This window comes from Podarcis raffonei, chromosome 2 (assembly GCF_027172205.1).
Source record: "Podarcis raffonei isolate rPodRaf1 chromosome 2, rPodRaf1.pri, whole genome shotgun sequence".
Taxonomy (NCBI): domain Eukaryota; kingdom Metazoa; phylum Chordata; class Lepidosauria; order Squamata; family Lacertidae; genus Podarcis; species Podarcis raffonei.
Window position 1 is genome coordinate 87,829,176 of NC_070603.1, and position 27,911 is coordinate 87,857,086.

The following is a 27,911-nucleotide window of genomic DNA, read 5'->3' on the forward strand; positions in this document are numbered from 1 at the left end:
TTCCAAACTGGACAAATAGGCCAACTTAATAATAATGCTTTTTTAAAAAAAAAATCACCCCTCACAACGAATAGCCCTGTACATGAGCAAAGCCTTCAGGAATGCCAGAACTATAATTAACTAGCAGCAAGTAGCCCATAAATTATCATGGTGCAGGAGAAAACAGCTAAAAATAAAACACTGTAATTTCAAAAGGAAGAAGCAGCAGCAAAGGAAAGGAAAAGAAATAAGGTAAAGGTGGTGGGTGGTTTTTTTTTTTTCTTTTAAAAAAAATAGATGTATGTGAAGTCATGGCATCAGCTGTTACAGGGAGACAAATAAATTATCGTGAGGAGGATACCGAACAAAGTTCTGTCAGTTCCTGTTCATGGGTGAAGGGGTGGAAAGGAGCATGTGAGGACCTCCCACCCTCAGTTCACTGAGCGCATCGAGCGGCTGCTTCTAGGAAACCGGTGGACTTTGACGTGCTTGGACAAATGGTCGCTCCGAGCAAACTTCTTCTCACACACGGGGCACTGGTACGGCTTCACTCCAGAATGCGAGCGCCTGTGCCGGGATAGTTCATCTGATCGTGAAAACCTGAAAGTCAGTAAGAGGGGAGAGGAAGGATTATCAGAAGGTTGTTGTCTTTGGTTGTCATCAATGCATGAAAAACCAAAGGACGAAGTCAAACAATGAAAAGAGGACAAAAAGTTATTTATAAGCAGACAGAACAAAATTGCATGTAAAACAAACATATACATGAATAGCAGAGCTGGCCGCTGTTGTGCAACGATTCCAACCATTTCTCCAAATACCTCAGGTTATTCTCTTATTATGACAAGATCTCCTGGATTTCATCCAGTTTCAACAGAACAAAATGGAGAATTTCTCACAGATGGCAGCTGCAAATCCCCTTTTGAAATCTTTGTTCATATGGTATAGTTCTTCCACAAAAGCTTAACCAAGGTACTTTCTATCCTGTAATCCCTATAATTTTATTTATTTTAGTAGATATCCTGCCTTTCTCCCAACATGGAACTCAACATGATATACATGGATTTCCTGGGCAGTCTCCCCTCAAGGCACTGAGCAGACTCAATCCACCCTACCTATATCAAGGTAACAGTAGCATTTGCCCATAAACCATTCCCCTATGGGCCAGGGCTGCCCACTTGTCAGTCACCTGGCATCACAATTACACTCTGTGATCTGTTTTTCCATTGCACTGTGTACGGAAACCCCAGTGATCATCAGGGTATGCACACCACAGTGCATGGTGCTTTGCAAGCCCTGACAATCAGCTGATTGACAGGGATCACAGCTAAAGAATCCCTGACAGATGGCCATCCAACCTCTGTTTAAAAACTTCCAGTGAAGGAGAGTCCACAGCCTTCTGAGGTAGTCTGTTCCACTGTCAAGCATCTCTTACTGAGTCATTTGTTTAAGCTATGTGTAGACCAGTTAATTACCAATGTTTCTAAGTGGTGTACATAAAAATTAAAAAGCATGCAATGGATAGGATTGATTAAAATTACTCGTAAAAACTGAAAAGTTCCCCTTCAATTGCCTGCTGAAGAAGAAAGGTCTCGTATGCCAAACACCTTTGTCAAGCAAATTCAATGGAGAGGAATCAATCAAGCAATCAATCAATAAATGCAGTGACTCACATTCGACATCAAGCTATTTCCCACATGCTCTAGCAGACCTGTCCTCAAAATGGTGGCAACATGTGGGAAATTCTCCAATACATTGGGACAAAGTCATTATCCATGAACTACTAGCAGCACAGAGGCAGATGTCGGCCACCAAGCATAGTTAAAAGTAGTCATTTCATATCCACTGGCACTGATTTCAAAGGAGGAAGACTGTGACACTGTCTCATACAAATGTTCCTCTCATATCGGAAGGCACAGAACGACACCATTTTGAACACAACAAAGCTCAGTCAGATTGTGGAGAGAGGAGAGAGAGAGACCCTCAGCTAGCAATATAACTCTCTGAGCTTATACCTTAGGCAGCTCCTGCCTAACATCAGGAAAGGGGAAAAGAAAAGAAAAACCCTAAATACAGTGGTACCTCGGGTTAAGAATTTAATTCATTCCAGAGGTCCATTCTTAACCTGAAACTGTTCTTAACCTGAAGCACCACTTTAGCTAATGGAGCCTCCTGCTGCCATCGCACTGCCGTTGCACGATTTCTGTTCTCATCCTGAAGCAAAGTTCTTAACCTGAGGTACTATTTCTGGGTTAGCAGAGTCTGTAACCTGAAGCGTCTGTAACCTGAAGCGTCTGTAACCTGAGGTACCACTGTACTGTCAATTCTGAGATGAATTCATAGAGTTGCAAGGCAGGACAATGCTGATTTCTAGCTCCGCATAATGCTGAAACTCCTCTGAAAACCCCAAGTGTTCAGGATGCACAACTGAGACTACTGCCCCTTTCGAAAGATGGTGTCATGAAGTGGGTGTCAGCTGGAACAGTAGCAAAGGTTGGCACTGAAAAGAATTCTTAAGAAGTGCTGTCAGCTGTTTGCTTGTAGTAAATGAATGAAGCTGCAGTCATTTACTAAATGCAAATTGGAAGAGAAAGGAAATCTGTAAAATGTGTTTGCCTGAAAAGATAGTAGATTGCTGTGTTTAGGTAAATGCATTTTGTTTTGTTTTTAAGCAAAAAAATAATAATTCTAAAAAATTTCTCAAGAGAAATGCAGGTGTGCCAAATTGCTGTGCCATCATTGTGTGATGCTTGGATTTATTTCTGCACACACACACACACATAAATGCTGAGTCCATTGGGATGAGTTTTTATTATTAGCAAAATCAGGGGCAGATGCATGAGCACCTCAAAGATATGTGCTATCTGAGCCATGGAAAGCAGCGTGAGTTAATATGATAAGAATATTCTTTACCTCATGACTAAACCCTGCAGTTGATCAGGTAACAATGTTGCTATGCTGTTGCCCAGCTTGCTGGGAAAGATCAGCTTACTATACCAGCAGAAATACACTCCCTGCTCCCTGCGTGTTTATACAAAAGAAAAGACTCGGAAGGTGAACATGTGAAGCACGTAGAATCCCTTGCGATCGCCACACACTAGACTTACCAACTTTTGTTTGATCATTTTGGCTGGCCTTCGTGTCATGGTGCACATGGAATGATGTAACATATCCTTAAAGAGTTTGATTCAATCACCGGTGGTTCTCGGGTCAAACAAGCAGGACACGTGATATACCCTGGAATCATGGTAGCAAGCTGCCTGAGTTTCACAGCAATTAGCTGAGCCCAGAAAGTGAGAAATGGGGAGATCTCTTCCCATATGTTAATTGCTCAGTAAAAAGTGCTTCAGGGGGATTTAAGCATGCTTCAATGGAGGGTTGCTGGCAGAGTGAAGCGACTGCCTCAGGTTGGTTTAGGGGTGTCATAGAAGGGCAGCAATTTGTTAGTTATTTAATTGGATGTTGTGCCTTTACTCCCAGGGAGAGGTACTTGTGGATTTTCTGTCTCAAGTGCCTCGGATACTTCTAAAGCACCTTGACTGAGAGGGGAGAACCCTCTGGAACTGTTGGAGGAGGGAGTGCTCCACATTATTCACATGCAGAAATGTGCTTCATACCACATATATCTTCTTTACTTGACAGATACCCCCACACCTTTTAATTTTTTTTATTACGGTAAGGCACATCAAGAGACAGGGACGCGGGTGGCGCTGTGGGTTAAACCACAGAGCCTAGGACTTGCCGATCAGAAGGTTGGCGGTTCGAATCCCCGTGACGGGGTGAGCTCCCATTGCTCGGTCCCTGCAGTTCGAAAGCACGTCAAAGTGCAAGTAGATAAATAGGTACCGCTCCGGTACCGCTCCGGCGGGAAGGTAAACGGCGTTTCTGTGCGCTGCTCTAGTTCGCCAGAAGCAGCTTAGTCATGCTGGCCACATGACCCAGAAGCTGTACGTCGGCTCCCTCAGCCAATAAAGCGAGATGAGCGCCGCAACCCCAGAGTCGTCCGCGACTGGACCTAATGGTCAGGGGCCCCTTTACCTTTATCTTTAACTTTACATCAAGAGACACAATTTGCTTTGTGTCGGTCAATTGCAGTATTCTTTAGCACCTTCATATTATGCACCGCCAGTCCAGCTTCCTTGTTTTTCAAAAACCTGCCTACATTTTCTTATGTGATGGCGGGTGCTTTAGAAGTGTGCAGACTGCAGCTAATGGACTGTGTCTGCTTTCTAGTGCAGCTGTGCTGAATGCCTTGCATAAAAGAAAAGGTACAAGAAGTAGCCAATAGGCATCGCTGTGACTCCATATGTCCTACATCAGTATTCTTCAACCTCAAATCCCCAGGCATTTGTTAGACTACACCTCCCAGCATCCCTAGTCAGGTTAGCCAATGGTCAAGGGTGATGGGAGTTGTAGTTCAACAGCATCTGAGGACCCAGGTTCAAATGCTTCTCAGTTAAAACTATTATCGTTTCCCACCCTTGAATTATAGCACCTTGATTGACAAACATTATTTTATTTTTATTTTCTTATCAGATTTATATACACACAAAGGAATGGTATTCTGAAGGAAAAGCTGGTATGTTTCAAGTTCCAAGGACTGATATATAGAATTTCAGGTATCACACATCCTAAAATATCAAAGATGGGGGGTTAAATATCGATTTCATAGGTCAAATACCAACCCAGGAATTGGATATCTGCATTCAGCATGAAATCTGAGTTCAACTATGTGAACCGTAGCAGATTCCAAATTGGATTTTTGAATGAAAAATGCATTTCTGAGTTAATTATGGTGGTCCAGCCATTATAAGTGTATTGATGGCTTTCCAAATTATAAGTCCACAGCTCACTTACATTTTGTGTTTGCCGATTGCTTCATCCCAAGTTCTGGTAACACTCAGCTCTTGCTAACCACGTGTTGCATTAATATAATATTTTTAAATGCCGGTTTTAAATTGTTTTTAATGATAATTTGAATGTTTTATTTTATATTTTTTGTAAACTGCATAAGAGGTTTTCTTACAATCATGTGGTATATAAATTTTGTTAAATAAAATAAATAAGCAAACAGACACCTTGAACTGCATTCATAGAGGAGATGCAGTGCAATCGTGGGAAAGCGTCCGTTCCAATGGGAGATATTTGTCATTTGCCTGCAGGGCTTGTTTGGTTGCTTTACACAACAGGTTATTTATTTTGTAGGCTCTCATAATGGTACAACAGTAACAACGACGATAAATGGTCCCAGGGTATGGTCTGAAGGCAAGGGAAGCTACCACCCGGGTGAAGCGAAACTGGTCTGGCTCTAAATATAGAAAGCTGCCTTATATTCAGACCAATGTTTTGCCTAGCTCAGTATTATCTACTCTTGACTGGCAGAAGATATCCAGGGTTTCAGGCAAGACCTTTCAGTTGCCCTGCATCAGGTCAGACCATATATTTATCCTACCAGTTTGGCATTGTCTGGCTAGCAGTGACTCTCTCTCTCTCTCTCTCTCTCTCTCTCTCTCTCTCTCTCTCTCTCTGGGTTTTCAAGACACAGACCTTTCCCATCACCTGATGGGCCTTTACTGGAGGTGCCAGGCACTAAACGTGGCTCCTTCAGCATCTACTTGACTCTACTGAGGTTTGGTCCTTCCCCATGGAGCAGGAGCAGAGAAAGATGCATTTGATTCTGCCTTGCCTACTTTAAATGTGTTTTGATGTTCTACTACGGTAGTAATGCACTACTGTAAGATGAGCAAGTGTGGTTAGATAACAGCCTGTGAAGCAAAGTCATTGCTGTTGCTGCAGCCATCATACTACAGACAGAAGGAGGGTGGTACCACACAGCAGCATGGGGTAGCCAACATGGTGGCTCCAGGCATTGTAAGACTCCAGCTCCCAACTTCCCTGAGCACTGGCCAGACTGACTGGGGCTGATGGGAAATGGTGTCCAAGGATATCTGCAAGGCACAACACTGACTACCCCTGCAACAGAAGAATGGAGAAATGGAGAAGCCAATCTGTAGTAGATGTATTAGAATATAGGCACATCAGATTTCCTTGTGCATTTTGAATACCCAGGTTCTCTTTTGAGGGAAGCTATTCAGCAGCATGACATTTTGTTTTTAACCTCACTGTCTCATCTAAAAGAAGGAGCAGCTTTAGTGCTGTCCATAGCTAAGTTATAAGAAAGGAGATTCCGACCAAACTTCAGAAAAAACCTTCTGACAGTAGGAGCTGTTTGACAGCGGAACGGACTCCCTCAGGAGGTTGTGGTCTCTCCTTTCTTGGAGGTTTTTAAGCAGAGGTTAGATGGCCATCTGTCATGGATGCCTTAGGCCCTTCAGGTCCCTTCCAACTCTACAGTTCTTTGATTCTAAGTTTTGTGTTTCCATTTACACAGACCAGGGCAATTTTCTTTAATTGCTCTCGATGCAGGGTTTTTTAAACAAACAAACACCTGAAATGCATCTGTTTGGAAAAAGGAATCCTACACAAAGAGGAAAAGAAAACAACTAAAGGAAAAATACCAGAAGTGTATCTCTTGGGCCTGTGTGTTCAATACAGGGCGATAAAGAAAAATGGAAAAGAACAGAAGCTCCAGGTGTACTCGGCACACACAAGTCATGTGAGGTCCCAGCTCTCTCTGAACTTCTGGAAAGTAAACATTCTCTGCTGATAAAAGGGAAGCTGTGCAATTTTGGGCTCAGTTACCTCCAGCCACTTGCCAATCTCACTTTGATGGCCAAAAACACCACATAAGTGTGCATTGAAATCCTGGACTAATCCTAGAGAGGTCTACTGGAAGAAACAAACTCCTTGGAAAATGGGCGGCCGCCTCTTCCTTCCTTTTAATAACAAATACCCATTGCAAATGTGGGGTGGGAAACCCTGAGCCCTCTCTGGCCCTCAAGACTCTCTGAAAGCTATGTTCCACGCAAGCCCTGCCCTTCACACGCAATCCACACCCTGCAGTGGCCGTACTCTGCCATCTCCTTGAATAATCTTGCCTACCTGCAATCTGCCTCTGATCTGTTGATCTGCTGTCTTCCATAAGTCTCCTCCTCATACTGACCATGAGCTAGAGCTGTCAAATGTACATATCAGCTGATGCAGTTAACAAAGACACTGCCTCAAAATAATAGCTCCCGCCCAAAAAGATTAAAGGGCATAAGGATCTGCAGGATGTGTAGTTTCTCGAGTAAAGAAAGGGGAAGACCTCTGGTGATGTATGTTATTGATCTCCACAGCACTTAGACCCTGGATGCCACAGTACCAGGCCTACACAACTCACAATACACCAAATCAGATCACAGCTGTGCACTGTGGCCTACGAGGTGCATGCTGTCCCTTCCCCTGGTTTTTGCAGAGGCAGCAAAAACATGAGAGGTCTATCAAACCTCTGGTGGACAATCATCCATGGCTGGTGTACATCACTCATGTTAGTCAGCTGTTACTCACAAGGACGCAGACAGTCATCAATGTAAGCACATTCCCCATCCCAGTAATGCAACATATCGCCTGGGCCATATCCACTGCCCTCTCTCTTGTGATAACTGTACAGCTGCCATTTTCTGAACTTTGTGACATTCCACAAAGCCGAACCTCATAAAGAAGGTATCTTAGATATTAGTTCTTACTCTGTTCAAGGGTTGGGCACTCCGGGCTTCTCTCTCTATCCCTCAGGCCACACATCCTGCCCTAGCCACAAGTCATCGCTGGCTCATCTTCTCATGAGTGCTTTTACAGGGCTGGAAAGTATCCTTGAATTCTGTCAATGCCCCTTGCTTGTCTGGATGGAGGATAGATTGTGCTGTGTAAGCGGGTGTAGAAACTCACCTACTCCACAAAGGTAATATTTGCATTTGTTGCTCCACCCAAGTCGCTTCCAGACTTACCCAACACTTGCATGTGGCCTCTGAACAGTGGCCAAGAAGGGAATGTGGCCCTCAAGCTGAAAAGGGTTCCTCACTCTTGCTGTAAAGCAGGGGTGTGGAACTTTGGGCTCTCTGGGTGTTGCTGAGCTACAACTCCCATCAGCCCCAGCTCAAGGCTTATGGGAGCTGCAGTACAACAACATTTGGAGGCCAAAGGTCCCCCACCTATGCCCTAAAGCAGAGTTTCCCAAACTTGGGTCTCCAGCAGTTTTTGGACTACAATTCCCATCATACCTGACTACTTATCCTGCTAACTAGGGATGATGGGAGTTGTAGTCTGAAAACAGCTGGAGACCCAAGTTTGGGAAACCCTCTCCTAAAGCATACTAAAAATAAATTTTAAAAATTGGTGATTTCAGGCTCTTCTCTATGACTTGTGACAGTTTCACCCACTGCCCTCTTGACATCTTCTGCTCATGCTATCCATTCTCACTTCCCTTGAAGTTAGGGAAATGACATACATTTGTGGCTTTCATAAAATACATCCTCAGAAGAAAGGATGGAAAAGCAAAGAGGACTGGAGAGTCACTGAGAGTCCTCAGATAGGCTTGCTGGGATTTCAAGTCCATTGGCTACAGAATACCAAAATCATTTTCCTTCACCAGCATTTTCAAAAAATCTGAACATTTGTCATAATTTCCTCACATCCCCCGCTCACAGAAACAAAATTTTCCACAAAAATATTTGCATTAGGGTTCACTGTTAGGGAGAGCAAATATTCTAAATGCCATGACAGGAAGCCACCAGGACGGGAGGCCAACTGCGTAGTTAATAATCAACTATTTCCCTAAAAACCACAGGTGAGAAATGTTATGAGTCGTTCCTTGCAGGCATAGGGCAATCAACCTAGGGAAGTGTCACAGATATGGAAATTGAAGAACATAAATACTGAGTCAAGCCAAATGTCCAACCAAGAATCTCATGCCTCCAGGCATGACCAACATTGGATCCTACGCCATAGGAAAACCACAGCGATTACACAGCGATTCATCTGCCTAGTCTCTCTTACTTACAGCCTGCGGAAAACAGAGGGTTTGGAGGCATTTTGACTAAGCCTTCCCCATCCTGAAAAGAAGCATGCCTATTTCATCCTCAAGTATCCATGCCCAACTGCAACATGTAGTAGGCACCACCCACTGCAAGATGGCATTTGACGTCGCCTCACAAGTGCAGGGGTGGAAGCCGCAACAAAGATCTCACATGGATGAGATGCAGGTCAACAGACATTTAGCAGACCAGATTTGCAAAGTCTTGTGGAATTTGTGTTGATTCAGTCAGAAGCCATTCAGAAAGCAGAGATTTCCATGGGTCTGATTGTATGCATTCACTTAAAGATAGTGAGTGTGGATAATTGATAATTCCCCCCTCCCTCTTTTGTCACTAACTGCAATTATAGGAACATATGAAGCTGTCAAAATACTTTGCCCATCTAGCCTAGTATTGTCATCTCACCTGCCACCCAACCATTTAACTGGAGAGGACTGAATCTGGGACTTTTTTGTATTCAAATCTTGTGCTTCACCACTGAACTCTTCTTGGCACCTATCCTTTCCTTTGGTGCTGACTGCGGGAAATGCATCGCAACCAAGCCCATAGTATACAGCTCGCAATGCCTGTTCTGACAAGTTCAATCTCTCTTTTATGAGTTGAGATGACAACTGTTTTTGTTGAAAAACAAAACCTTTTCTGCCACTAAAGCCCAAGAGGTTGTGCCATTTGATTCATAGATGTTCCTAGAGTCATCTCATTTCGAGACAACGTGCTTAAATTCTAATGATCGCCAGGTACTAGAGAAGAAGGCACATGCTTCAATTAATTTGGTTCAAAATCACCGGCTGGCAAATAACGTGGAAAGAATGGCAGTATTATGCGACCCAGCCTGCCACAACACCCCAATACTGACCTCCATCCGCAACCGGGCCATGTACACGCAAAGGGTTTCTCCCCCGTGTGCCTCCTCAGGTGGGCTTTCAAGTGGCTGCTTTTGGTGTACATCTTGGTACATCCGGGGAAAGTACATTTGTGCATTTTAATGAGTTCTGCCGCAGGGTTCTTTTGAAACTTTTGACCCATGATGACCCCTGTTTGCCCCTGGATTGTACCTCCAGGCCCAATTGGTTTTGCAGCGATCGGAACTGGGGCTATGCGGACAAATTTGGAGGAGGAGTTCAAGTTGGACGACGGAACAAGCTGTGGCACAAGTGCAAACGTTTGCCCTTGGATGTTGACCAGGAGCTGTGCAATTTTAATGTTCTCTTGTGCAGGTCCCTGTGAACTAGGGCTTGTGTTTGATGCTTGCTTAACTTGCACTGGTTGGATTTGGAGCATGACTGGGATCCCCCCATCAAGGGACGTGGCTCCATTTGATGCATCCATCGTGCTGCTTGACTGTTCGCTTTTGCTATCTTTTAAACTATTACTGGGTACCATGTGATCTTTGGGCTGCATGGAAGCCACAGTTATCTGGCCACAAGTTCTCATGTCTTTGGTCTCGCTTTTGGGTCCTTCCTTGAGCTCTGTCTCCATGTTCTCTTCCAGAAACTCCTCGATTTCCTCCAGGGTGGGCTGAAATGGTCCCGAATCCTCCATCTCCACTGTGAATTCGGGCATCCTATAATGCTCCTCCTTCACAATAGGCTGAAGTCTCCTTTTGTCCCACCAAGAGGCATGGCCATTCCCCAAGGATGCCTGAGACAACAAGTAGTCCAAGATGCTGTCCTGACTCTCGGCACTTGACGAGCTCCCGCAGCTTGAGCTAAGGACCTGGGAATCAGGACTGGAACAAGAGCAAAAACTCGAAGAGTCGCTGTCATCTTCCGACAAGGGGGACGGCAGCATGTGGTACGACCTGCCGATTGCTGTCATGTCCCCAAAGTATCCGAGAAGAGGCCTTGCAGATGAGAAGGACTCATCCGCAGGAAGCAAGTGATCCACCATCCCGGGATAATCTCTTTATAGGTCTCCCACCAGCATGTACCAACAGAGCGAAAGCCTGGATATGGGAAACACAAACACCAAGAGTCAGAAGTCAGGTTTAATCATTCATTTCAATGCACTAAAACTACAAAGCTTTCTCTAGCCTGGCCCACAATCCTTGCTGCGTGCTCATGTTGCTACATGTTTTGATATTGCCTGTTATCACCCAAGAGGATTTCTTGAGCACTCTTTTTCCAAGATTGCACCACATGCTTGCAAAAGAATTCTCTCTGAAACGCCATTTCACAACTATGTGTTCTGGAGATTTACAACAGCCTACTTATTTCCAAAGGATTGCTGGTGAGGAGAAATATGTCCTTCAATGTCCTTTTCCGTAGCCGTGGATCTTGCAGCCAATGCTAAAGGGTAGAGAGAGCCGGGAACGAGGCCGAGGGAGGAGAACTGTTGAAACTTTTACCATTCCCAAACCTCCATATCAAGCAGAGTGTTTATTACTAGGTTGCCGCTTTCCACTGGCTTTATTTTTAACTTTCTCACATATACAAATATAGGCTAATCAGCGTAATGCAAAGCTTGGGGCAGCAGGAGCTAAAAATATTGGCTAGACTTTGACAGTGAGGATTTTCCTCTCCGGGTTAATGATTCAAATTTTCTACTGCCATTATCTGTTGTGCTGCTCTTGATACAGGCTTGAACCAAGCCTGATTATTTAATCGCCATACCTTGGCAAAGAGGGGGCCGTTCCCCACCCCTCAAAGAAAGATTACTAGCACATTTTAGCTCTGGTCTGCATGCCCACAAGTCCAGTGTAAAAACTTCTCTCCAGCATATTCTCCTGCCTTTCATTTCAAGCACTGCTTTGGGATGAACTGAAGCATGTGACAGCTTCTAAATTTGGAAGACTCCGGTCAGAATTAGCATCTCAATTCTGGCTTTGGATTTCAAAGCATTGTGACCAGCCTCATTGTGCCATGTTCCTGACAAGCACCATCAACTCACTTAGCCTCAGGAAGGCCTGGGAGTGAATTTCCTACAGAAGCACATCTGGGTGAGGGGGGGGGTTGAAATCATGCACAGGCCTTTCCCGCTCTAGCTGCCCCAAGCAAAACTCTCACAGCAAAACACCCAAAGCTTATGCTCTCAGTTGTGAAAGGGAAAAGATACAGTCTCGGGCAGACAATTATTTGCTCTTCCAGTCAAGGCAAACCTACTTTGCCTTGGGGAAGGGTATATGAATTGTGGGGGCAGATCCTTTAAGAGCCAGTGCTGGTGTAGTGGTTAGAGTGTTGGACTAAGACCTGGGAGATCAGGGTTCAAATCCCACTTGGCCATGAAGTTCACTGGGTAGTCTTGGGTCTGTCACGGCCTCTCAAACCTATCCTACCTCACAGGGTTGTTGTGGGTATGAAATGAGAAGAGGGAGAACCTCTTGGAGGAAAAGGTGCAATATAAATGCAATAAACTTATAAAACCTGGGTTTGGAAGAAAGAGTGAGAGTGTGAGAAGGGGCAATGGAAAACAAAGGAGATCTCAAACACACCTTTTGCAAAGTCATTTCTAGCATGCTCGTCTAGTATTGTTGCCGCAGCTGCTTTGCCACAAACTGTTGCTGATATTGTCCAGGGGTAGGCAAAAGATGCTTACTATTCCCTGTATAATCTGTGCTTTTACTGCATCTTTTAACTCGCCCCATCTTTGTCTCGTTCCGCTCAAAGAAATAAAATCCAAAGCACGCACCGCACAGCTGAGATGGCAAAAGATGGATTTTGCACACATCTTCCATCAGCACCAGCCCACTGACATTCCACAGGAAGCCTGAACAAGCGAAAGTACATTTCTTTGAAAAGCAGCTTCCTGACTGATGCAAGGCTGGGGACGTGGATGGCGAGTCCTGAAGCAAAAAAAGCATGTGTTGGCTTCCCAAGCTGCACACTTTCCTAGTTTACACACAAACGCCAGTCATCTCTTCTTGTCAAATGACTACACTTATGAAATGCTCACATGTGCTGAACGGGAGGAAGTTCAATCAAAGGTTAGGCTTCACGGTGCAAAAAAAGAGGAAGGCGAACAAAGTTATTATGACATAAGCTTTCATGGGCGACTATCATTAAATGCTATGCAGAATTCTAGATACATATGTGGTTGCAGCAGAATGGTATACTGTGAGATCAGAAGGAAAGGTAATGCCCCAAAAAAGGACATTTTATTAACAATGATCATTCACACATATAAATAGTTAAATAATGCATGTAGGGTGATTTATTTATTTTTTAATCCATTGTGTTGGTTCAGTTCACAAGAGATAGCTTTGACCCTCTCAGTGTATGGTAATTTATCCATTCCACAATGCATTTTCACCTCTTTTTGCATAATAATCACTTTGAATAGTAAAGGGGATTCTTCACCTTGTTGTTGTTTAGTCGTTTAGTCGTGTCCAACTCTTCGTGACCCCATGGACCAGAGCACGCCAGGCACCTCTGTCCTCCACTACCTCCCGCAGTTTGGTCAAACTCATGCTGGTAACCTCGAAAACACTATCTAACCATCTCATCCTCTGTCGCCCCCTTCTCCTTGTGCCCTCCATCTTTCCCAGCATCAGTGTCTTCTCCAGGGAGTCTTCTCTTCTCATGAGGTGGCCAAAGTACTGGAGCCTCAGCTTCACGATCTGTCCTTCCAGTGAGCACTCAGGGCTGATTTCATTAAGAATGGATGCATTTGATCTTCTTGCAGTCCATGGGACTCTCAAGAGTCTTCTCCAGCACCATAATTCAAAAGCATCAATTCTTCGGCGATCAGCCTTCTTTATGGTCCAGCTCTCACTTCCATACATCACTACTGGGAAAACCATGGCTTTAACTATACGGACCTTTGTTGGCAAGGTGACGTCTCTACTTCTCAAGATGCTGTCTAGGCCTGTCATTGCCCTTCTCCCAAGAAGCAGGCGTCTTTTAATTTCGTGGCTGCTGTCACCATCTGCAGTGATCATGGAGCCCAAGAAAGTAAAATCTCTCACTGCCTCCATTTCTTCCCCTTCTATTTGCCAGGAGGTGATGGGACCAGTGGCCATGATCTTCGTTTTTTTGATGTTGAGCTTCAGACCATATTTTGCGCTCTCCTCTTTCACCCTCATTAAAAGGTTCTTTAATTCCTCCTCACTTTCTGCCATCAAGGTTGTGTCATCTGCATATCTGAGGTTGTTGATATTTCTTCCGGCAATCTTAATTCCAGCTTGGGATTCATCCAGCCCAGCCTTTCGCATGATGTATTCTGCGTATAAATTAAATAAGCAGGGAGACAAAATACAGCCTTGTCGTACGCCTTTCCCAATTTTGAACCAATCAGTTGTTCCATATCCAGTTCTAACTGTAGCTTCTTGTCCCACATAGAGATTTCTCAGGAGACAGATGAGGTGATCAGGCACTCCCATTTCTTTAAGAACTTGCCATAGTTTGCTGTGGTCGACACAGTCAAAGGCTTTTGCATAGTCAATGAAGCAGAAGTAGATGTCTTTCTGGAACTCTCTAGCTTTCTCCATAATCCAGCGCATGTTTGCAATTTGGTCTCTGGTTCCTCTGCCTCTTCTAAATCCAGCTTGCACTTCTGGGAGTTCTCGATCCACATACTGTTTGAGCCTTCCTTGTAGAATTTTAAGCATAACCTTGCTAGCATGTGAAATGAGTGCAATTGTGCGGTAGTTGGAGCATTCTTTGGCACTGCCCTTCTTTGGGATTGGGATGTAGACTGATCTTCTCCAATCTTCTGGCCACTGCTGAGTTTTCCAAATTTGCTGGCATATTGAGTGTAGCACCTTAACAGCATCATCTTTTAAAATTTTAAATAGTTCAGCTGGAATACCATCACTTCCACTGGCCTTGTTATTTGCAGTGCTTTCTAAGGCCCATTTGACTTCACTTTCCAGGATGTCTGGCTCAAGGTCAGCAACCACACTACCTGGGGTGCACGAGACATCCATATCTTTCTGGTATAATTCCTCTGTGTATTCTTGCCACCTCTTCTTGATGTCTTCTGCTTCTGTTAGGTCCTTACCACTTTTGTCCTTTATTATGGTAATCTTTGTACGAAATGTTCCTTTCATATCTCCAATTTTCTTGAACAGATCTCTGGTTCTTCCCATTCTGTTGTTTTCCTCTATTTGTTTGCACTGCTCGTTTAAGAAGGCCTTCTTGTCTCTCCTTGCTATTCTTTGGAAATCTGCATTCAATTTCCTGTATCTTTCACTATCTCCCTCGCATTTTGCTTGCCTTCTCTCCTCCGCTATTTGTAAGGCCTCGTTGGACAGCCACTTTGCTTTCTTGCATTTCCTTTTCATTGGGATGGTTTTCGTTGCTGCCTCCTGTACAATGTTATGAGCCTCCATCCATAGTTCTTCAGGCACTCTGTCCAGCAAATCTAAATCCTTAAACCTGTTCCTCACTTCCACTGTGTATTCATAAGGGATTTGACTTAGATTGTATCTTACCGGCCCAGTGGTTTTTCCTACTTTCTTCAGTTTAAGCTTGAATTTTGCTATAAGAAGCTGATGATCTGAGCCACAGTCAGCTCCAGGTCTTGTTTTTGCTGACTGTATAGAGCTTCTCCATCTTTGGCTGCAGAGAATATAATCAATCTGATTTCGATACTGCCCATCTGGTGATGTCCATGTGTAGAGTCGTCTCTTGTGTTGTTGGAAAAGCGTGTTTGTGATGACCAGCTTGTTCTCTTGACAGAACTCTATTAGCCTTTGCCCTGCTTCGTTTTGATCTCCAAGGCCAAACTTGCCAGTTGTTCCTTTTATCTCTTGATTCCCTACTTTAGCATTCCAATCCCCTATAATGAGAAGAACATCCTTCTTTGGTGTCACTTCTATAAGGTCTTGTAAGTCTTCATAGAATTGGTCTATTTCAGTTTCTTCAGCACCAGTGGTTGGTGCATAAACTTGGATTACTGTGATGTTAAAAGGTCTGCCTTGGATTCGTATCGAGATCATTCTATCATTTTTGAGATTGCATCCCAGTACAGCTTTCGCCACTCTTTTGTTGACTATGAGGGCCACTCCATTTCTTTTACGGGTTTCTTGCCCACAGTAGTAGATGTGATGGTCATCCGAACTGAATTCGCCCATTCCCGTCCATTTTAGTTCACTGATGCCCAGGATGTCAATATTTATTCTTGCCATCTCATTTTTGACCACCTCCAACTTACCTAGGTTCATGGTTCTTACATTCCAGGTTCCTATGCAATATTTTTCTTTACAGCATTGGACTTTCCTTTCGCTTCCAGGCATATCCGCAACTGAGCGTCCTTTCGGCTTTGGCCCAGCCGCTTCATCAGCTCTGGATCTACTTGTACTTGCCCTCCGCTCTTCCCCAGTAGCATGTTGGACGCCTTCCGACCTGAGGGGCTCATCTTCCAGCGTCATAACTTTTATATGCCTGTTGTCTTTGTCCATGGAGTTTTCTTGGCAAGGATACTGGAGTGGCTTGCCGGTTCCTCCTCCAGGTGGATCACGTTTGGTCAAAACTCTCCACTATGACCTGTTCATCTTGTGTGCCCTGCTCGGCGTAGTTCATAGCTTCTCTGAGTTCTTCAAGCCCCTTCGCCACGGCAAGGCAGTGATCCATGAAGGGGATTCTTCACCTACACAGGTTAATTACCTAAGGATGCTGCAGATCAGATCTGAACCTCCAGAGTTTTCTCCTTTGTACTGCTCTAGGTTTATAGTTTAACCCTGTTCATGTCTACTGATAAGTGAGTTCCATTGAATCAAATGGGATTTGCACCCCAAGACTGCAGGTTTAATCAGCTTGATAGATTAATCAACTAAAGCTTTAGCTGATTAACCAGCAGGGAAAGGTGAGCATACATGTGTTTATTCAGGCTGTGGTATATTGGTGTAATAGGGATATTGGGGGGGGGATACAAAAGATGGCATTTCCTTATAAAATTATAATCTCATACTCCCTGTAATATTGTGGGGGACGAGGAATCACCCTGATAATGGGCTTAAGAAAGGTATTCTGAGTAATATCCTCCTTATTCCCTGACAGAAGTTTTGATAATACGCCGTCAATGAATTGATCAAATCAGTCAGCAAGCAGGCGATTGACCAACCAGGGATTTCTGGGCACAATTTGTACAAGGGATTGTCTTAATCTATGATGTCCTAAGGGAACTTTGCCAGCATACACAAGTGAATGCACACACCAGTTCAGTATGTTCAGATCTTTGGAAGACACCCTGCTCTGAGTGCCATGCTTTCTGGCGTAAGGAAGGTCTTCTGAGTAATAGCATCCTCCTTACAGAATCTCCTCCCCAGAGACGCCCAGCAAGCTGCCAGCTTGTTCTTTTTCTCGTTTTGAATCAAAGCTTTTTGGGAGGGAAACACATCAAAATGCAGTGCTAGGCATTTTAATATGATCTTCATTAGCTCCTCTGCAGGCATTCGAGTGCCACGTGGTGGGATGAAGCATTTCAAAGTAGAGATGCATTAATGAATCCTGCCCCAGTTTGGTCACAGTCCAAAGCTGCAACCTTACCAGGGAGAGAGCCCCGCACTGAAGCTAAGGGCACTTGCTTCCAAGCAGAAATGCACAGTTCACAAGTTCCACTGGGGTGTGCTGCAGATGGCATGCAGGAGGGAGAGGGGAAATGGGAAACATATGTCTCCAAAAATGCAGGGAATGCATGCTGGGGCGCCTTAACTCTCAAATGGCAGTCTATGCCTCACCAAAGGAGGGCACGCATTTGCTTTGCATAAAATCTGCATGAATTCAATTCATATGCATAGATACAAAGTAATAAACCATTGTACTATAATTTAAGTAGAAATACAGTACCTTTTACTACAGTGGGGAAGGTGGCCTGTTTGCCTGCCCAGCCTGCTGTCTAGGCATTCCCTGTTGACGGGCAACTTCAAGGCTCTTCCTGCTCTTCCTTCTGATGGGTTCTTTATCTTTAAACTTGACTCGGACGCCTTCAACAGAGGGCTGTCCTCCGTAGGACACGTGGCCTCCCTAATATTTCCTGGCAAGGGCCTACGATGTGTCCCAGGGTATTTGGTTTGCACGTCTCTCTTTTAGACTTCCATGCTTATGCCCATTCATGCAAACGGACTGAAATCTTACCTAACTCTGTGCTGGACTATGACCAAAGTGCAGAAAACAGCACTGTATACAGGTTGCTATGCAGAGGGCCAGGAAAAAGGAGCATTTTAGAAGGAAAGTGTGCATGCCAAGCATACAGGAAATGGAACAAAGCTGAATGGAATGGACAGGGAAATAGGTAGAAAAACAGGCAGAAACTATCAGGTTTGCAAATCCTGGGAGCTAATGCTGTAGGGCTTAGTCCTGAACAGATATGTATAGGATTGCACCTTCAGGGCACATTTTAAACCATGAATGGCTGATTTGTGGCCCTCCATATGTTGCTAGACTACAGCTCCCACAGCATCCCTGACCATTGGCCATGCTGGCAGGAACTGAGGGTACTTGGAAGCCAACCACATCTGGAGAATCGTCAGCCAACGCTGTTTCGAATTGTCCTTGTCAGCTCAGGAGCTAGCATTTCAAGCAGTGATAAGGGCAATGTTAATATCCGTGATTTCATCAGAATGCAGGGTCCTTGAATCAGGTTCTGGGGTGGGGGAGGAGGGAGGGGGGAGGAATGACATGAGAGTCGGCAGATGACGAGAATGCTTTCTAGTGCAGGGCCAGCTGCTATTCATCTTACATTCCCATATCCATATGGCGCAAATCAGTGCTCTCTCCTCCAGTGAGAGAAGAAATGCCAACAGGAGGCAGAAGGGTGAAACCCTAAAGGCACAGAGGTCAGTAGGCAGATGTGAGAACTTATACCACTTTCCTTGCCCTATCAGAGCTGTCACTGGAGCCAAAGGGAATTCTGGGTATTGGAGAAACATGCTGGATTCATCACTTGCCTGCTAATGATCAAATCCTTCTTTTTTTCCTTTTCTCTTTTGGAAATTTTTAAAGAAGTACTGTATTTTTCGCCCTATAGGACGCACTTTTTCCCCTCCAAAAATGAAGGGGAAGTGTGTGTGCGTCCTATGGGGCGAATGCAGGCTTTCGCTGAAGCCTGGAGAGTGAGAGGGGTCGGTGCGCACCGACCCCTCTCGCTCTCCAGGCTTCAGGAGAGCCCCAGCGCCAGCCCCACAAGCTCGGGGGACAGCGGGGAGGCGGAACGCCGCCATCCCGCTGTCTCCCGATGTGGTTTGGAGGCTGACGGCGGGGAGACGCGTGCTTCTCCCTGCCGCCAGCCCCGCAAGCTCGGGGGACAGTGGGGAGGCGCAGCGCGCCATCCCGCTGTCTCCCAATGTGGTTTGGAGGCTGACGGCGGGGAGAAGAGCGCTTCTCCCCGCTGCTGGCCCCACAAGCTCCGGGGACAGCGGGGAGGCGCAGCGCACTTTCCCGCTGTCCCCGGACCTGGTCTGAAGGCTGGCGGCGGGGAGAAAAGCGCTTCTCCCCGCTGCTGGCCCCACAAGCGCCTGGGGGGAAAATAATTTTTTCCCCTTTATTTCCCCCCAAAAAAACCAGGTGCGTCCTATGGGCCGGTGCGTCCTATGGGACGAAAAATACAGTATGTAATAGTAATGTTAGAGTCATGGGGAAAATACATAGCTGTATTTTCATTTACTGAGGCCTGCCCACTTTCAACAGTTTATCCATGAATAAGTTTTGTGGGGGTTATTGCTATGGTTTGGTTTGGTTTGTTCTTGTTCTTATTATGTATTTTTATAAGGTTTTTTCCCCCCTCTGCAACTGAAATGCAGTCAGCTCTGGGGTGAAGCACATTGACTCTCCCACAGTACTCCAAACCTCCGCAATATCCTCACAATATTGTTTTCTTGCTACTGATCTTTCAGAGCTGCCTTGTTTTGGGAACAACAGTTGCCTGTTTAGGTCACCAGCTAAATATTAAAAGGGCAGCAAATGTACTGCATGCCTGTGCACTGCTGTATTTCAGAGTAAGCATTCAGAGGAGAATGCAGAAAGCTATGCAAAACTTGAGCTGCTTGTCACTCCAGGGAACATTAGAGGACGACTGGGGAGCAGGGAGATGTTGCTGCTAACAGTATAATCCGATTTGGTGCCTTTTAAACAGCTGTGGATATGCTGACAGCTACTTTCCAGGGTTGCCAACATCTCCTCTCTTGGATGCAACGTAATCCCCTAAACCTATGTTCTCCCTACTACAACCGATTGCACCAAGAGGGATACCTGCTGATGGAATGCACAAGTCCCATTGGGACATCATCAATGCACCTTCAAGAAAGTCCTTGCATCAGGGCATTGGAATGCCACAGCCCAGGAATCCCAATAAACAGCAGAATTACTTTGCATGCAAATGTCATTGCTTCTGTATAGGGAAAGTGCCAAGTCAAGAAGCCAGTGTGGACCAACGCTGGATCTGTTTCCACCAAGGGAACTCAAGTCCCAGCCTCTGCTTGACTGTAGGGGGGTAGACCTAACTCCCTCCATCCCTTGTGATCTAAGGGTGCTGCATTGCTAGCTCTGCTTCCCTCCACTGCCCTAACTGGACCCTAATATCTGTGCACAGGTGAACATCCACAGGGCTCTTTCACGTGAGGATTTCCCCTCACATGGAGAAGACCTATGTGTGTAGCTCTGCATGCACAAAAGGGCCTATTATCATTCTACATGGCCTGTAGGATACCTGTGATCTACGCCCTTAGACCACATCCCAGTCTCAATTCTTTCTCTGCCTTCTCATACATGCTCTGTATATATATAAAACATATATAAAAATATAATAAAACATTAAGCATTAAAAAAACTTCCCTATATAGGATTGCTTTCAGACAGCTCAGGGGTCAGAAAACTCCATACCCTCCAATGTTTCTCCAAAGAAAATAATATAATAATTATTTATTATTTATTCCCCAGCCACTCTGAGCAGCTCCCAACCAAATGTTAAAAACACAATAAAGCATTAAACATTAAAAACTTCCCTAAACAGTGCTGCCTTCAGATGTCTTTTAAAAGTAAGATAGTTGCTTATTTCCTTGACATCTGATGGGAGGACGTTCCACAGGGCAGGTGCTACTACTGAGAACGCCCTCTGCCTGGTTCCCTGTAACCTCACTTCTCACAATGAGGGAACCGCCAGAAGGCCCTTGCAGCTGGACCTTGATGTCCAGGCTGAACAATGGGGGTGGAGACGCTCCTTCAGGTATACTGAACCGAGACCGTTTAGGGCTTTAAAGGTCAGCACCAACACTTTGAATTGTGCTTGGAAATGTACTGGGAGCCAATGTAGGTCTCTCAGGACACCCTAAGGAAAAGCGGGACATTCTGGGACCAGATCAGAACTGAAACAGCTTCTCTAAATGAGGGACATCCCTGGAAAATAGGGTTATTTGGAGGGATATCTGCAGCATGACCAAGATGCAAACATTTGGATGGAAATATGCAAATGAGGAGGCGGGACCAGGCAAACAAAAGTAGGCTCAATTTCCAAAGATGGCATCACCAGCAGCAGGAAACAGTTATAGTCCTGTGCACACCAAACACCAATGTACCCTGGAGTGCTATTCTTCAGTAGCTACCAGTTTCCTTCTAGAGACACCTGAACTGCTGCACTTGCATGGCAGTAAGAACCAATGCTCTCTTCCGCTGTTGCACCTGGATGGCTGAGATCCTACAGATTCCTTGGGGAGCAGGCACACAGTGGCAAGCGTGCGTGCATAGGCACATGTGTTCATGTATGACACAAGGACAGAGTGGACCTCTTAGGAATCTTTCCAAACACAGACCCTCTAGAAATAATCTTGCCTTTGATAACGTATTTTATTAGCAGCTATTGTAATGCTCTGTAGGATTTTACGACCTTGAGAAAAAGCCTACAGATCAAAGTGCAGAATGGAGGAGTACTGGACTACCAGCAATGAAGAAATGCAACAGGATAGAAGAGTTGCAGCAACTGCGAATGATGAGCCAGTTTTAATTCCTTGATTTGTATCCCGGCCTTATTCCCATCAGCTCAGGGCAGCAAACATGAGGTTATCCCATTCTATCCTCACAGTGCCCCTGAAAGGTAGGTTTGTCTGAGCAATATTGACATGTTCTGGGGGTACTCAAGGATGAGCAGTACCGGCACCTCCCCCCCCCATGTTAAAAGCGGGGCAGTTACTACAGCAACGTCATGGTAAGTACCGGCACCTTTTGTTTCTTTAAAAAAGAGACTGGACGTGCCTCAAACCACCCAGAGAACTTCACAGCTGAGCAGAGCTTTGAGCCAAAGTCTTTTTGTTGTTGTTGTTGTTCCAAATCGAACTTCCCAGACTACAGATTGGGTTGTTTTTAAACCTAGCTGACAATCTGGCATCAAAAGAGGTATGTTTACAGCCCCATCATACGCTCTGCTGTGTGCACTGGGTCAGCATAAAGGGATGAAGGAGATGCATATAGCATCTAATCATCATCAGCGTTGTCGTCATCCTTTACTGTCATCTGCCGTCAGGCTGGTTTAAAAATACGCTTGCTGTTAAATGCGGCAAGAAAGGTTTCCTGATTAAGGAGCCTCCAGCCTGCATAGCACATGACTGCTTGGTGGTGCCAGTTAAATGCTTAAGAGAAAAGGCACATTGGGCAGCGCACAGCAACAACTTCAGGGTCTGCTCTCACTGCACACGGTTGCAGCTGCAGAGAGTGCCAAGGGCAGCTTCTCGATTCTGGCCAGCACCAAATATCATTTTACAACACAGGGCAAGTTTCTAGATCTCATGGCTGGAAAGATTTTTTTAAAAAAACACAACCCAAAACAAACAAAACCAGGAGCACATCTGCAAATTGAGTTGTATAAAGTGTTGGTCCTACTTAGAGTAGACCCATTGGAATTAATGGATATGGCTAACGTAGGTCCATTAATTCCAATGGATCTACTCTGAGATAGCTGGGTATAAGAAATAGTTCCTTGCACACACAAAAAGGTTCAAAGTATTTCCTTTATCTCCATGGAAAACCCTCCCAGAACCTTTATCTCACCTTACTGCCCACCAAAGAATCATAGAATTTTAGAGTTGGAAGGGGCCACAAGGGTCATCTAGTCCAACCCCCTGCAATGCAGGAATCTTTTGCCCAACGTAGGAGTCTCATGCTCTACCAGCTGAGTGCACTCTCTCTCTCTCTCTCTGGGACCTCTTCCCTTCTCCTGATTCCCTCTATTCCCAATTAGACATTAAGAATACATAACTTATCTATAGGCTGGTAGCCTTGCAGTACGTCAAGAACCCTGATAATAAAGGAGAGGAAGGTGCTCCAGTATATGAGATCAAAACATGCTCCAGTTAGCCATGTTTACACACACTTACACACACACACACACACACCTCTTTTTCACAGCCTTGTCAAAATTTCTGCAGGAGCAGAGGAGGATGGGGGGGGCAAGAAATCCCCTTTCTCTCCAAAAGCCAACTGGCTTTAAAACGCATCCATTCTCCTTTGTTTTCCAGAGGAGGAAAGACTTTGTTTACAGCAATAATGGCCAAAGACTTTAATCCGGGCGGTAGATTGTGTACATTCCGCTTTGACATTCATGCTGGTCACACACACATGGAGTCCCAAGCCTGTCTGTGCTAATCTGTCAAGAGGTGAATGGATAAAAGCTCCGGGATTCATTGCACTAAGCATGGGAGGGGGGCGGCACAGAAAGGGAGAAGGGATACATTTCATATCCCTTCAAGAACCAGGCTGTGGTTTTAGTGCGAGGAGTCGGAGCGGGGGGGGGGGTTGTTTTTGCTTCCTCTAAATAGCCGAGTGTGTTTAACCCAACCTCAGCTTCACAAGGCTGGGTATTAAAGAGGCTGACTGAACACACTGTGACTGGTGGAGTTCTCCCTCCCTTTGGCCTCTGAAGTTTGCAATGACCGACAGTAACCCTGCAACCATCTCTCTCTCTCTCTCTCTCTCTCTCTCTCTCTCTCTCTCTCTCTCTCCTTTCTTTCAACATTACCATAACAGCCATAGCAGAGCAAAGCGCACAGCTGCCTCCTCCTGTTGCTGCTTCCCCAACATTACATCCTCACAAGCCACTCAAAAGTTGCTCAGGGAAACCAGTAAACAGAACCGTGCTGTGTGCCGCAGAACTTCTGCCCCCCCCCTCTCTCTCCAGTATGTCAAATATCTCACACCCTCAAGTTGAGAACATAGGAAGCTGCCTTGTATTCCAAGCCCATCCAGCTCAGCACTGGCCACACAGACTGGCAGCAGCTCTCCAGGGTTTTCAGAGAGGGGGTGTTCCCAATTCCCACCTGGAAATGCCAAGGATTGAAGCTGGGTTGCAAAGCAGATGCCCCTTCGCTGTTAGAAAGAGCGTGGCAGAAGAGGCAGAACGTTGCAAGTGAAGGGGAAACATTTCCTAACTCTGACGGCAGTTCGGGAACAGAACTGCACCCTTCGTCCCCATTAGAGTCATGCTCTCCTCCAGTCACCCAAACAGCTGTTTGGCAGGCTGGGCTATACATGAGGAGGATGCATGTTTCAAACTGGACAGCTCCACTGGTAAGAGACTCGGAATCTTGGGGTTGTGGGTTTGAGCCCCACGTCCGGCAAAAGATTCCTGCATTGCAGGGGTTGGACTAGATTGGCCCTCATGGTCCCTTCCTACTCAACAATTCTATGATTTCACATCACACTCACGCTCTCAAGCAATTTGTGGCATTTTTTGGGAGGGGGTTGGCAGTGGGAGCAGCTGGGGCATGCACATCAGGTAGTGCTGAAGGCCTTCCAGGGCCACATCATGTGGCCCCTGGGTTACCCACATGTGCCTCAGAGGCAAAACAAGGGAAGTTTTTTGATTCGCCATCATGTGCTAAAAGTCAATGTGTCTTTTTTGCCATCTGCTTGAAAGCCATGCCATAGACATGTGGCCCAAATGAACCCATGATTTTCTCACATGATGGCATACAGTGGTCTCACATACCCATGCCCTGCACTCTCCATGGAGAAGTTCCATATGGGAAACAGTCCTGGACTTCCTAAGAAGGGTGTGCAGTATCTTTTTGTAAGATGCACTGAAGGGGAGGAGTACTCAATAGGTATGTGTTGGGATACAGCTGCTCCAACTTTGCCTACTCCTAAGGCAGGATTTGGGACTGACTACAGGACATGGAGCCCCTTCCAGCTGTCAGGTTGCATGCTTTGCTTCCCAGTGAGAAAATGTGGCCTCTTTTCTTGATTCGGTTATACCAATATTGATGTCAGACTGTGCAAGCTTTGGAATCGCACAGAATCCTTCATCCAACGAAAGGTTCTTTGCAGCTCGGAAGCTGCTGCCCTACCACGACACAAATTAGCTCCACGTACAAAGACAGCCTCCTGCTGGTTTCGTCATCTCTGCCCTGTTCTCGACTTAACACGGCAACCACAGCTGTCTTGCCCTGTCTAGGCGCTCCACGTTAACATAAGTTCCGAAGCCACCGCCATCTGCAGCGCCCATCCATTTGTCCCATAGCCATGCATTTGCCTTTCACCCCCTGGGGGAGCGGGAGGGGGGTCCAGAGAGAAAGCCAGCGGTGAAGCTTTGAAACAAACCAGAGTCACTTAAAAAACCAACACCTGCTGGAAGGAGTCAAGCGTGCAAGTTAAAGGCAAAGCGGGGTTTGGGGGGGGCGGAAAGGAGGGCATCCCTAACAGTACAGGAGGAAGGATCAGTAACCGGATCTTTTCCAGCGTGGCAAGCGAAATGCACGCCGTGGGCTAAGAGAGGAAGCGGGGAAGTACCTGCACATTTATTTCTTATTAAAGGGAAAGCGCTGGCCGCATGTTGCCTTGCTGCTGAAACTCCTCAGCCAGGCAGCCTTCGCATATGGTGGGGAGCGCCGCCTCTTTCCAGCGCCAGAAGCGGAGATCGGGATCAGCACAAGCGAGGATCTCTCGCCCTTCACGGCCAGGATCCGGAATAGGAGTCTCTGCCCTCTCTCCCTCCCGCCCCCGATCACTGTAAACATCTGAAGGCGCGCACACGCGCCCAGGCACCCACACGCACCCCGTCCTGCCTCCATCTGCTGCCGCAAAGAGGACTCGCCTCGCCTCCCTTCCGTCCACATTCCTCGAATTCTGCGCGCAAGTCGCCCCGGCGGCCAAGCCAGCTAATCGATCCTTCGATCCGGCGGCCCTCTATATTGATCCGCCAGGCTAGAGCCGCCGCCGACCGATCGCCTTCTTGCTTAGCGTTTCCTGCACGCGCAGAATAAAGCAAGCATGCTGCCCGGTTCCTTGACTAGAAACTGGCTGCTTCTTCGTTTTCTTCCACTGAGGTTTACCCCCCCCCCCGCCCCGTTCTCCTTTCCTTCTCCCCCCACTCCCGTCCCGCATCGTGCACCACCAACCACTTATTATGGGTCACAATCGTGTCATTTGCTTCTTACCTGAATTTATTCAGTCAACCCCCGAGGGTGAGCGTGAGGAGGGGGACAGCACACCCCCCACAATTTAAACTGCAAAAAGATCCCAGTAGGCAGCAGCTCCTCTTGACATTTAATTCTTTTTTTTTAAAAGGAGATGGGGGGGAGGAGAGAGAGAAGCAAAAAATAAAACGGATAGATTAAACCCCTCCAAGGAGATGATGGGCTGGGTGGCAAGCGGCGTCCTTGAGAATCTCCCGCAGGCAAACAGGGTCCCGATGGGCGGCCAGCAACCCGGCCGGCGATGTGTCCTTTCGCTCTCCTCGCGTAGTACTATATCCCCATCACATGACTGCCAGGGAGGTTATCACAGTAAAAGGCAGGGGAAGGCTTGAAGGAGGCTCGACCCAAAGTGGCGCCCTCATTGGCTGAGGGAAAGGCAAGGGGCGGGCCTGAGGTTTTGTCGTCAATGGAAGTATCTGGTATGCTCGCTCCGTTCGCCTTCCCTCTCCCTGGTCCCCCCCCCCCGCTCCGCTCCTCTCCCTCCACTCCCCCCCTTCCCCACCGCGCGGTCCATTTTTGTATCAAAGCCCAGGCAGGAATGTTTGGCTTCTGCTCCCCTCTGCTTACTCTCTCTGAGCCATGACAAAGAAGATCATGTGAAGGCGAGGTAGAAATCCCTCAGGCGTATATTTAGAAGGCTGTTCTAACTTGGAAGAAGCACCCCGCCCGGGGGACAAATGTCCTTCTGACAATAGTTTGGCATTTGAATTGGTCTTGTTTTAGGAAAGGGCTGTAGCATCTGCCTCTTCCCAGGTTCGATTCCTGATGTCACCAAGTAAAGCTGGGAGTGATCCCCGCAGCTGCTAGAGGAGCCCCAGCTAGATAATACTGTTGCAGGCCACCCCAGTCTCCCAGGGGTGAAAGATTCCAGGGGTTCCAGGTACTTACCAGGGTTTGGTCTCCTTGGAATGAAGGGCAGCAGAGACGGTGGTGTCTCGATGATATATGGTTTATTTGCACGTATATGCAACGTGAGTCTGCGATGGAGGCGTTTGCAGCATATACTTCCGAAGAGAGTCTTGTTTCTCTTCTAGCTGCAAGTTTGGATACAAACAGATCTCAGCCATGGCTCTCCCTCCACCTTTTCCAGCCTGCCACTTTTGAACCCATCTTCTAGCTCAGATCATCCACTCTGGCCTCTGTCTTTCTAACTAAGCAAGGAGGGAAGCCCACCCATTTGCCCTCTGGCACAGAGCCACTTCCTGGCTGGTCTGGCTATTCCTGCAGTTGAATCTGTGCTAGATCAGGGAATTAGAAGGAGGTCTCAGGTATTATAAGGGTCTCCACTTACAGCCTACCCCCCCCAACTCATAACACTACTGAGGTAGAAGGACCTGGGGTCTAACTCAGCAGGAGGCTGCTTCCAGGATGGGTGACCATACTTCACTGTTATGAAGAGCTGTACAGGTGGCTTTTCCTTTGTTAAAACCCAGTGCTTTCTCTTTTTGGCTTTTGATTCACCTTGGCTTCTTCACAGTCATTTTCTTTGGCTTGGAAAACCCCATATCATCCCTGGATGAGACATAATGTTGGAAAAAGCATGCTCATTTGAAATCCTAAAGCTTGCATATTTTTAAAATACATATATATAGAGAGAGGGGGGTACCTTGCTTGCATATAATATATAT

General features: G+C 46.2%; 1 protein-coding gene across 3 annotated transcripts; it reads right to left on the reverse strand.

The window, feature by feature from the left end:
• Nucleotides 1-241: 241 nt before the first annotated feature.
• On the reverse strand, nucleotides 242-26,560 carry KLF15 (KLF transcription factor 15). Of its 3 annotated transcripts, none has more exons than XM_053378029.1 (3): nucleotides 26,245-26,560; nucleotides 9,805-10,893; nucleotides 242-579 (listed from the first exon to the last, which is right to left on the reverse strand). In XM_053378029.1, the coding sequence occupies exons 2-3, from the start codon at nucleotides 10,836-10,838 to the stop codon at nucleotides 411-413; spliced, it is 1,203 nt and encodes a 400-aa protein (XP_053234004.1). In that variant the 5' UTR covers nucleotides 10,839-10,893; nucleotides 26,245-26,560; the 3' UTR covers nucleotides 242-410. The 3 variants fall into 3 exon arrangements, with proteins under 3 accessions (XP_053234004.1, XP_053234005.1, XP_053234006.1); XM_053378030.1 differs by lacking the exon at nucleotides 26,245-26,560 and adding an exon at nucleotides 17,675-18,795; XM_053378031.1 differs by lacking the exon at nucleotides 26,245-26,560 and adding an exon at nucleotides 12,576-13,013.
• Nucleotides 26,561-27,911: the final 1,351 nt, after the last annotated feature.

Excerpts from the sequence above, each read along its gene's own strand:
- KLF15 (XM_053378029.1), bottom strand. The coding sequence starts at position 10,838 with ATGGTGGATCACTTGCTTCCTGCGGATGAGTCCTTCTCATCTGCAAGG. Across the intron at positions 580-9,804 it reads TGGCCCGGTTGCGGATGGAG|GTTTTCACGATCAGATGAAC; the intron begins GTCAGTATTGGG and ends ACTGACTTTCAG.